We start from the raw sequence: 12138 nt of genomic DNA, 5'->3' as shown, positions 1-12138 counted from the left end.
TCTTTCGTTCTCTCTTTCCTTCTGTCATTTCTATCTATCTATCTAAAACTTGTTTAATATGGCCACACACACACTTATTTATATATTACATAAATAAATTAAAATAAATATTTTACTGTGTTTACCACTTTTATCAACATACTCTCTATAGTGTAATAATATTTATGTACACTAGACATTTAATTAATCAATTATGAACATCACTTATTCAAATTTGCATTGTGATCTGTGACAAAGATTATAGTGGAATTGAAAGATTGAAAGAACAACTAGAAAAAGGTTTTAACAGGCATGCATCACAGCACATTAAGCCTATCTGAACAAAACAAAGAATAAGGACAGTAAATGTTTGCTACATTAAATGTGTCTGATTAATATTTATACTATTTAAGTGACTAATCTCTAATTAATAATTTAATTGAGCCAAAAAAGGGGAGAATCGCTTTTTACCTGATCCCTTTCAGAAATGGACAATTTCTTTACCTGTCTCAGGATAAAACTCGTAGAGGTGGTGCTGCCATCAGACCGCTTCAGTCGACTACGGCGTGAATATGTTCCCCTGTTCACCTGTAGAGGGAGCAATGACAAAAACATGAATGAATTGTTTCAGATATGGCTGTTCTTCAATCCTTTCTCAAACCATTTACTTTTGAGAATATAATATTATTATCTATATTAATGCAATTATGTTTCTGATATTTGATATTAACGCAACACTTTAGAATAATGGTCTGGCATTAATAGGTAACTATGCAGAAGGAAGTAATGCAGGACAAATGAGTGTGTGATGGATTTTTTAATGAATAAAATAGTAAACTGTATATCAGTCTAAACATGATTCTAACATCTAAACCTTACTTCCCCTTTTAGGCCTAACATTCAAACACTTTGAAACACAATATACAAAAACATTCTGTTCTTTTTTTGATTGTGTCCATGGAAAAATATGAAGTGCTGATGATGACAAATATCTAAAATATACTGTCTGCATTGTGTCATGCCATATTGAGTAATCAACTGAATTCTTAACCCTTTCCTATATTTTTTGATGATTCGAGATAATTTTGCTCATGCCAGTAAAAGAGGGAAAAAGGTGGGGGCTTGCTTTACCAATTGAACCAATCATATTGATACAAGGTGAAATGTTAGTCACAATGATCTTATTTTGTTGTGTCTGTCTTTCTCCTATAAAACCTGATGTATTCTCCTTTTGCGGGTTGGATTCTCTGAGATTAGTTTGTGAACTCTCCAGGCCGTAATTAAAGCACATTTGAAGGCATTGTCTGAAGTCTGTCGGTGATTAATGCTGCACAGCAAGTTAGTTAGTGGAACAAGTTAAAGGTTAGACACAAAAGACCTTATTTTCCAAGTGATAGTGTCAATAGGTGGCGAGACATCGTTCGACTCTTGGTGAGACACTTATGCGGGGTTAAATTGCTTTAATTCTGGGGCATTTTTATTAATGCGGTAAGAATAGCTAAGCTTAGACGTCAACCCGCACATTCAGAGGTATCTCAACTGAGTATAATATTTTCAGGTGTCAAGGACACCCGGTTCAACCTAAGTCAGGTGCGTAGGGAAAAATCTACCACAAGTGATACTACATTAACACTTCAACTACTACTATTAACTAATTTGTAAGCAAGATTAAATAATCAGTACGTAATATCAAATTTAGGACTGGGATAGTTCCCCTTCAGTCAGTCACTTTTGACGTAGATCTCGTCTGAGAGCCCAATCACCTTTAAGTGGTACAGAACAAGCCAATGGACTTTGGCAAGTGAGATTTGGATCGCAAACCACAACCCGTGCTACCGGTATATAAGGAAGTATGCGGGACTTTATTTAGTCTCATTAAGCTTTCGCTTCGGAGACGAGCGTTTCTGGAGAAATTCTCCGTTGTCATCTCTTACAGTGGTTTAACAGAACCAGGAAGAAGCTTCTGCACTTGTTGGTGTGATGTTGCGTCAGTGGTGTTCGCCTTCTAAGGAGGATTTTGCACATTGTGCATTCTCTAAAATAAAATTTCTACACGCTGTGCAGGCGACCTTTCCCCTGTGCACTTCAGCCCAAAAGAGTTTTTTCCTCTAAAAGAGTAAACACGGGTGTGATGTTGCATCTTTTTCAAGATGTCATTCCATCCATGTGTTTCTTGATGAGGTTGTTACCTGGCCCCATCTGACAGTCACGATCAACGTCTCCTGTGTCTGGGTCGTAAGGACGCTGAGACATTGTAAGTGGACGAATCATGTACCCACTGCGGGAAGATTACCATTGCAATGCTGAAATCGAGACTCCAATACCTTCGGGGAGAGTAGCGTTGTTCGAGTCCATGCTTTCCCGAGCCGCCGTGAGCGTTGGACTTGAGTGGAAGCCTCTACTCTGTCCTGAATGCTCAAGACTGGATGATTGGTTTCTCAGGGCGGGTGTAGCTGTACAGCAGCGTTACGCTCGAATGCCTTTCTTCACAGACGTGCATGAGGAGGTCACGAAGTCTTGGAAGGCACCTTTTTCTGCTCGAAACCATTCTGGCGCCTCTCATTAACCTTGATGGTGGGGAGGCCAAGGGGTAAGTGGAGATTCCCCAGGTGGAATGTGCAGTTGCGATGCAGCTTTGCCCGCAAAGTGCTGCCACCTGGCCGCTTCTGCCCTGCATACCATGGTCCTCCTGCAAGTATATCTTGCCAAGGCACTCAAAGAACTGCACAAGGGTAGTTCTGATCCAGGGTTGATGCAAGATCTGAGCACAGTGATGGACCTCTACCCTCCAGGCAACGGAAGTCACTGTGCGGTTTTTTGGTCAGATGATGTCCACCCTTTATTGACTCTTTGAGGACACTGTCGACAACTTCGCCCAGCAGCTCTCAGCAGTTCAGAAGCAGACAGAGGCGATAAGACACATCCTACCCCGGCTGTCTGCTGCTGCTTTCACCAGCCCGCCGCCGGCAGACCCCCTGCCTGCTCGTCGTCGAGGGCATCCTCTGCCTCCACCTCCGCTCCCGGGCGGCCACAGCAGCAATGTTCACCCAGGCCACATTGTGAAGCAGACCACAGGAAGTCAAAGCAGCCCCTCCAGCCAACATGAGGTCCGGGTTTTATGCAGAAACGCCTTTTTGAATGCATTCTCCCCCAAGATTGGTTCGCAGCGATCGACCTGTAGGACACAGATCAATCCTACTCTTTGCTTTTCAGAGACGAGCATATCAGGAAAAGGACCTCCCCTTCAGGCTGTCCCTATCACCCTGTGTTTTTAAGAAGGTTGTGGAGGCCACCCTTGCCCCTCTATGGGAGGTGGGTGTTTGCATCCTCAACTATCTTGACGACTGGCTGATCCTGGACCATTCACGAGATCAGTTGTTCTAACACAGGGACTTTGTGCTCAGGTACCTCTGCCATCTGGGGCTTCAGTTCAACTGGGAAAAGAGCAAACTCTCTCTCATGCAGAGTATCTCTTTTCTAGGTATGGAGTTGGACTCAGTCACCATGACAGCACCTCTCACAAGCGAGCGTGCTCAGTCAGTGCTGAACTGCTTGAATTCGTTCAACGGCAGGACAACAGTTCCACTGAAACTATTTCAGAGGCTTCTGGGCCATATTATATTCACAGCCGTGGTGACCGCTTCAGCACTGGTTACACGACCGAGTCCCGAGATGGGCATGGCACATTCCGGGTGACAATCACACTGGCCTGTCGTCGAACTTTCAGCCTGTGATCAGACCTTGCTTTTCTGCTAGGAGTCCCCCTAGAACAAGTGTCCAGGCATGTTGTTGTCTCAACAGATGCCTCCACTACCGGCTGGGGTGCCGTGCGACTCAGGTCACTTCATGCTATTTACATTCTGGGTGACGCGCTCTCACGGCAGCTCACACTCCCGGGAGAGTGGAGACTCCACCCCAAGGTGGTCCAGCTGAAGCTCCAGAACTGATGCTCCTCACAACATATCCCTCCCTGGCGCATTCCCCTGAGTAAGGAGCTGCTTTTTCAGCGACGGCGTGCCATATGGGACTCAAGTCCAGACCTCTGGAACCTCCATGTGTGGTCTCTGGATGGAGCATGGAGGACTTAAGTGGACTTAAGTGGCCTACCCCCAGCAGTAGTAGACACAATTACTTCAGCTAGAGCCCCCCCTGTGAGGCACGCTTATGCTTTGAAGTAGTCTGTTTGTTGCTTGGTGTTCTTCTCACCGAACCACAAAACCAGGCACAGGTCATACACAAGCAAACAGTCCGAACAATGATTAAGTCCAAGGAGTAGACAAAAACAAAATTCCACAAATCACAGGCAGAAGATAAAAAACAAGACATGAAAAACCAGAACACAGGAGCCAACATACAACATACAAGACAAAGAAGGACTGAGTTAACTGGGTTAACTTGAATGATGAGACACAGGTGGATGTAATCATGCATAATGAGTCTGGGCAATGGGTTGTGGGAAATGTAGTCTATTATGAGATAACCAAGACGGAAGGAGTGCCCTCCGGTGGGAATCAAGGGCACTCCAGCTGGTGGATGCAACAGTTCCACTTGAAGGTGATTGGCCTCTCAGACAAGGTCCCAATTCGTCGGTCTCTGGCACTGCCGTTGTCTCTGTTCCCTCCTTCAGGGAACGGGGGTTACAATAAGTAACCTAGACGAACCTTATTAAGTAATCAATAATTATTGAATGAGATTATCCTCATTAAGAACTGTTAACTAAGTATGGCAAATTATTAAAAATTACCAATTAATTACTAATCACAACATTACCCGTGTATGAGACTCCAGAAATTGTCTTTTTTACTCTGAACATGTTTTTCAATTTCTAGATCACTAGTAATTCCTGCAGAGTGATTACGTAACATTTGAGTAATTATGATGCAATTTATGAACATATTCAGGGGGCTTTTACAGCTCGTTTGCTGCGGTCCATGGCCGAGCGCGATTGTTCCCGGTTCCCCCGCAACGTTGGTCTGGTTTCAAACTCAACTTGATTCTATCGAACTCTGGTGTGTTTGCGTGCATTCTTACGTCATTGCAAACGTGCACGGCGGATGATAGAAAACACGACGCGGGTCAATATTGTGTTATTATGCATAGCTGAGTAAACAACACAGGTTTACTGTGTGTGTGTTTGTGTGTGTGTGTGTGTGTGTGTGTGTGGCATAAGCTGTCTTTCCGCTGCTTGCAAATGGACTCTTTTGAGACTGCATTTCCATTAATTTGTTGCCCTGATGGCACGCACTATGCGCGAATAGACTGCAGACACACTCTTGCTCGTATCCAAGGTAAATCTTCATCCTTAAGTGTGTTTTATTTAACTAAATACATCATAATCGGCTAAAACCCATGCGCAGGATACTTTTCTTCCTGAACAAGTGCGCACCCGAGTCCGTGTTGCTTTCACATACACGCGAACCGCAACACGGTACGGGAGCAACCGAACTCAGAACCCACCTCCTCCAGGCAGTCTCGGGTTCGATACCCCAGTGCGCACCCGGGTCCCATGACAGAATTCACATTAGCGATTTTCATGCTATGCATTTACATTTTTCATTTTCATGTTGTGATTGGTAATTAATTGCTAATTCTTTAAAACTTTAAGTCATAGTTGATTATTAATGAGGCTAATCACATTCAGTCCTAAATATGATATTACTAACCAATTAGATAAGCTTTTTTCAATATTAGTTAATGGTAGTAAGCTGAAGTGTTAATGTAGGACCACTCATATGACCTGCATTACCTCCTGCATAGTTACCTATAAAAGGGATAGTTTACCCAAAAATGAAAATTTTCTCATTACTTACACACCCTCAAGTCATTCCAAACCTGCATGAGTTTCTTTCTTCTGTTGAACACGAAAGAAGATATTTTAAAGAATGTTGGTAACCAGACAGTTAACGGCACCCATTGACTTCCACAGAGGTGTCAATTCCAGGGGTCAGAAAGTAAAAGTCCTGCCATATGTTTATTCCACCCATTAACTCAGCCGGCTGATTTCACTAATTAGTTCCATCTCCTGGCTGAAAAACTGTGCTAATTAGCAAATCCAGGTGATTGGAACAAAATACTGAGGAGGAATTTTACTTTCTGAACCTGGACTTGACACCTCTGGACTTCCATAGTATTTTTTTCCTACTATGGAAGTCAAGGGTGCCGTCAACTGTCTGGTCACCAACATTCTTTTTAAAATATCTTCTTTCGGAAGAAAGAAACTCATACAGGTTTGCAACAACATGAGGGTGAGTAAATGATGACAACATTTTTGAGTGACCTATCCCTTAATGACAGACCATTATAAGTGTTACTGATATTAATAGCTCACAATCAGAATAAGGAAAAGAATCAGTATTGAATTTGTTGGACAATATTATAACATTTGCTTACTAGCCGCTATCAAGGAATGTACAGTACATACATAGTATGCAAACTAAAATAAATAAATTAGAAATGGGTAAAATATGACTAGACTACACATTGGTTAGAAACATAGTTAGCCAAATTTGAGTGATGGGAGAGAGTACCAGCAGAACTTCCTCCATTAATGAAGGAAGTTCATTCAGTAATAAGAGCCCCTTGCATCAATGTAAATTATCGGTGCAAATTATTAATGGAGTGATAAAACAGTATAGAAGCAGAAAAAGTATAGAGTGGTCATTCTGCTTGAGGTTATCTCTGAAATATTAAAGGGATAGTTCACAAAAGAAGACAACAAACAGTAGATGGGCCCCATTGACTTCCATATGAAAAAAACAAAACAAAAAAATCAACTATGGAATCAATGGGGCCCATTAACTGTTTAGTTACCAATATTCTTCTAAATATCTTCCTTTGTGTTCAGCATAAAAAAAAAACTCATACAGGTTTTGGACAACTTGAGGGTGAGTAAATTATGACAGAATTTTCATTTTTGGGTGAACTATCCCTTTAACCCTTCCATATGGGAAAAAAAAGACAGTTGTATAAACAGGAAATTTGAAGGAGCAAGAGAGAGACAGGGAGTGGGCTGACAAAAAATAGTCACTACAGGGACACATTAATTAGCCAGTACTGATTTGTTTCTATTTCTAGGCGTCTCTAGAGTTCAATAGTAGTGTTGAGTATAGACATAGAGCCTGTTCTTTTTAAAGGTTGTTTAATAGGGCCACCAAAAAGTAGGTCAATGTGCTCATTTCACACCATTAAGGCTGTTCTTCATGTAGTCAGGTGATCTAAGTTAGTTTCCTTCATTATACTCTCTATATACTAAATATAAGTATTAATTGTGCTTCAGATATTTCACGTGATTTGATCAAGTTTAGCGTACAGTCTATAAAATAAAGGTTCTTTATTGGCATCTATAGTTTCACGAATAACCTTTAACATCCACAGAACCTTTCCATTGTACAAAAAGCTTCTTTAAAGTGGAAAAAGGTTCTTTATTTTGTAAAATATTCTTCACATTAAGAAAAAAACGGTTCTTTTAAGAACTGTTCACTAATTTTTTTTTTTTTTACGCACACGCACTAGAGAAAATACCAACCAAAAACGCTCATATTAATTATAGCCTATAAAGTTATCCAATAAAATTAACAAAGTAGCCTACTTTAAAAATTATATCTTATCTCAAGTCTTAACATGCATGGTCACCTGAAATATAGGCGCTTGGATTCCCTCGCCGATCTTATTCCTAATATAAATGTGTCGAGACATCTCGGCCAGCACATCGGTCCAGATCGGGGGTTGCTGGCCTGCTGGCCCGGGCCAGTGGAAGTTTGGAGGGTTTCGGACGGCTTGATCCAGCTTCGGTGATGTGTGTGAGTGTTACCCCGCGCTCGTGAAGATCCAATCTGCTCCGGTGCATCAGAAGAGCAAGAAACTCGTCACAGTGTGACAGGTGTCAGGTGCGCGCGCACCACAGCACTGCGCGCTCCTGTGGGCGCAATGAGCGTCCGTTAATGTTTTTTTTGGGGTAGAATGAAATGAATGGTGACTAAAAAAATAAAATAAAATAAAAAACACCGCGTAAAAAAGGCGTTTAAGTCTACTTCACCGAACTAATGAAACCAAAACTGGTAGAGCACAAGGTGTAGCCTACTATGTGTATTATGAACTATTTTGTTACTCTGTGAAACAACCATAAAGAAAAATAAATTATGATCAGCATAGCGCCACCACCTTGTGTCCATACAGTGGCTCTGCTCGAACAAAGTCGTAAATCATATTATGCACAATGATGTTATTCACATTCACATTGTGTTAACATTTATTAAAGAATTGTGGATGCCCTTTTAGATATATTTTGATGGGTAACTTATCTTAGACATATATTTTTAAAAGTGCTGTAGAAATTTAAGTATTTATTTATGGTGAGACCGGGTACAGTTGTAACACGGGGCTAGTAACACTACCAATTCCACCAATCAGGGATAAGACTGTAGTCATGTGACCGTTTAAGTTTGCTCAGGCTTCCTGTTTTGGTGATTTGAAAGGACTGTATAATTTGACTGATCTTTAAAGGGTTGTGGCCACCAGGGGGCATCAATTATAATGCTGACAAGATGTTCCGTTTAGGTGTTTAATTAAAATAAAGATTTAAATGTGTGTGGTTCTGAAAACAGAGATACAGGCATAATTCAGTAAATGTAGGCTCTATATATAAATGTCAAATAGTTATTACATGCCTACCAGGTATATTATAAAACAAACAATCAAAACATTAAATTTTAGTTTTATGTATGACTATATCCCTGCTCAAAGATGAATTTGCTGCACATTAACTGCAACAATATACAACATGCTAAATTCAAATGAAAGTAATACTTATGAACCTGAGAGTTATTCCTTAAAATAAACAATCTAACACATTGTGCAAGAACAACAGACATTATTTCAATTGAGACACGTAAGGCTTACAGAGCAATAGCGTTCTCAACAGTTAAACACATAGGCAGTGAGAAGCTCCACCATTATACGAAAACAAGCACTAACGTACCACGACATTATTTTGAGGTAAAACAAACAACAAACATCAGTACACTTACTGGTAGTTGAACGCACACAATTATAGGAACTAGAATAAGTACAGCAACACTATATTATATTATCTATATCAATAGACTGCACCGTCTTTTAACACCAGCGCTCTCTTTCAAACTTTCCCGAAACTGAATGAAGCCTTCATTCAGCCTTCTTCCGCGAGCCGCAGTAACCTCAGTGACATGAACTAAAGGCCACTGCGCTCTTGACAGCTGCAGGTCTACCACCATCACTATGGCTCCAGTTTGCAGCTGTGCAGGGTCTTGTGCCACTTGGAGCGAGTCTGAAGAGTTGGGAGGAAGTGTCGGACAAAGTAGGACCAAAAGTGGTTAGCCAGCACCTGAGTATGTCTCCATATATGAACCCAGCGACTCAGGAGCTCAGACTAAGCATACACCGCCTGTGGTAAAGAGGGGTCGAGCCGCCCCATGAGGAGCAAGTTGGGTCAGCACTGGGTCAGCATCAGCCACGTCTGTTGACACGTAACCCAGTGGTTTGGAATTTAAAATCCCCTCCACTTAAGTACTGTCTGTAGGACCTCTTCGGGGACAGTCTGTGACTGGATGGTGGCATACAGTGCAGCTTTAACAGACCTCACTTCCCTTTCCCAGACTCCTCCAAAGTGTGGGGCGCTTGGGGGGTTAAACTGAAACTTAATCTGGTGTTTCAGATTAAGCTGGCTCTGCTGGCTTACCCCTTCGTGCAATGAAGCGGCGTAGGGCCATCAGAAAGGAATCCGAGTCCATACTGGACAGAAGATCCACGTGCACAGCGCACGTTGTCAGGCATTTAAATAGTATGCCCCATCTCTTCTCGTGGTGACGGCCAACCTTCACCGTGAAAGGCCCGAAGTAGTCCATGCCCGTAGAGAAGAATAGGGGCTTCATCAGCCATAGTCTGGACTGTGGGAGGTCTGCCATCTTGGGCACAACTGGAGAGGCTCTCCATCTCTGGCAGTCCGGACAGGAGCGCTGGTGGTGCTTAACAGCTTCACGGCCATGCAAAATCCAGCACTTTCGCCGCAGCTCTGCAAAAAGGCGTTCTGATCCTGGATGGTGAAGGTTCTTGTCCACATCCTGGATGATGAGCTGGGTCACTTTATGCCGATGGTCTCAGGACCACTGGGTGAATAGAATCTAGCTCTAGCTGGTCGCTGCGGCGGAGCCTTCCTCCAACCCGGATAAGTCTCACAGTTTTGTCATACCCTGGTGCTAGGGAAATCAGCCTACTGGTGGCAGCTACTGGCTTACCAGTACTCAAGAGGCTGAGCTCCTCAGCGAAGCTGTCCTGCTGGGCTCGTCTCAATACTTCTCTCTCTGCTTCTTGGTAGTCATCAACAGAAAAACTGACTGGGTTCACTGATGACACAGGGCTTGATTGTGCAACCGCCTCTATCAGCGCTCTGAACGAAGAAAACTGATCAGCATTTGGTAGCAGAGAAGTCTGTATGCTTGTAGTGAAACAGCAGACAGTGAGTTTTCGCAGCTCAGCAGAATTCTCTGTCACCTCTGTGGCTGGCTGTGTAGGCCATACTTCAGGCGACTGTTGTAGGAAGGCAGGGCCCTAACTCCATCTGTTCTTACCAGCCAGTTCCAGCAGTGTTTTTCCCCGCGTTATGTCATCAGCTGGGTTGTTGGCAGAATCCACATATCTCCAGGCTTGAATATCAGTCAGCTCCTGGATTTCAGCTACCCGTGTTCCCACAAATACCTTGTACCGACAGGAGTCGGACTGAAGCCATCTGTGTACTGTTGTGGAGTCTGTCCAGAAGATAACATTGCGGATATTCACAGTCAGTTCTCTTTGAAGTAGTGCAGCTAGCTGTGCAGCAGTCAGGGCAGCACACAGTTCTAGTCTTGGTATTGATTGCTGCTTCTTCGGGGCTACTCTGGATCTAGCAGTCAGAAAAGAAACACCCACACGGCCGTGTGAGCCCTCCGTCCGGAGAAAGGCCACTGAGCCATATGCCTTCTATGACGCATCAGCAAAGATGTGTAGGTCTCTCTGGAGGTCTGAAATGTTCATCTCAGGGCTCACATAGCAGCGAGGCAGTAGAAACTGGGAGAGATGCTGCAATTCTTCCTCCCACGTCAGCCATGACTGCAGCACATCCTCAGGCAGTGACGGGTCATCCCAGTCTCTCTGCTTGTCCCACAAGTGCTGCACCAGGACCTTGGCCAGAGTAGTAAAGGGGACTATAAATCCCAGGGGGTCGAACAGGCGTGCCAGGACTCTTTATATGTTTCTCATGGTGGGTATGGGTTGGTCCAGCATTAGGTATTTATACCTTAAGGTGTCTGAATTAGGGCTGGGGCGGTATGGATTTTTTCTAACCGCGGTTGAAAAAGTGTTACAAATGTATTAAATGTTTTAATTTAGGTTCCAATACAATAGTATAGAAACTGAGAAAGTTTAGTAGACTGAATTTAGATATCAGAGTATCAGCAAGAGATTCATTGCCAGTCCTGTTCTCTCTATTGTAAGTTAAACGAGTCACATTACTGAGACTTTCACCCTTTTTTTTTGTTCTAATGACTCCATTTTGAGGCATAGATGAGATTCAAAGAAGATTAAGTCAAGCAATTCAGGTGTCTGATATTAGCTTTTGTCTGTATGCACTTCCTGGCCATTAAGATGATAATGTGCAGGTATGGGTGATACAGTCGGGCTGATTGGTAAGCGATTTGGTTCCTTCTCATTATTTGGCTCATTGGGAGCATGTACAGGTTGAATAGGAGTGGCGCAAGAATTGAGGCTTGAGGGACTCCGCATGTCATGGATGTCCACTCAGACTTATGGTCTCCTATACTCACATAATAACCTCTGCCTCCTAAGTATGACCTGAACCATTTTAGGACTATCCCAGAAAGCCCGACCCAGTTTTCCAGCCTGTCAAGAAGTATTTTGTGATCGACAGTGTCAAATGCAGCACTGAGGTCGAGTAGTACCAGCACTGATAATTTGCCTGTATCAGTATTTAAGCGAATATCATTTATTATCTTTATGAGCGCGGTCTCTGTACTGTGGTGCGGTCGGAAACCAGATTGAAAATGGTCAAAGTATCCATTCGAGCTTAAGAATTTGTTCAGCTGATTGAAGACAACTTTTTCAATGATCTTGCCTATGAAAGGAAGATTT

At 42.8% G+C, this 12138-nt stretch overlaps 1 protein-coding gene across 2 annotated transcripts in view; it reads right to left on the bottom strand.

The window, feature by feature from the left end:
- cacnb4b (calcium channel, voltage-dependent, beta 4b subunit) overlaps positions 1-10570 on the bottom strand; it is a 30244-nt gene extending 19674 nt beyond the window's left edge. Inside the window, exons 1-3 of one of the 2 annotated variants that reach the window (XM_077199251.1) lie at positions 9006-10570; positions 7612-7811; positions 484-567 (exon numbers count right to left, since the gene is read on the bottom strand). In XM_077199251.1, coding sequence (XP_077055366.1) covers positions 484-567; positions 7612-7674 — 147 coding nt within the window. In that variant the 5' untranslated portion in view covers positions 7675-7811; positions 9006-10570. Of the gene's footprint in view, positions 1-483; positions 568-7611; positions 7911-9005 lie in introns of those variants that run through there. The other variant, XM_077199250.1, reaches the window with a different exon arrangement.
- Positions 10571-12138: the final 1568 nt, after the last annotated feature.

The sequence above is a fragment of the Siphateles boraxobius genome, unplaced genomic scaffold, assembly GCF_051911475.1.
Source record: "Siphateles boraxobius isolate OS27281-9 unplaced genomic scaffold, OSU_SipBor_1 41, whole genome shotgun sequence".
Classification (NCBI taxonomy): Eukaryota; Metazoa; Chordata; class Actinopteri; order Cypriniformes; family Leuciscidae; genus Siphateles; species Siphateles boraxobius.
This window is presented reverse-complemented; position numbering and strand designations above follow the sequence as displayed.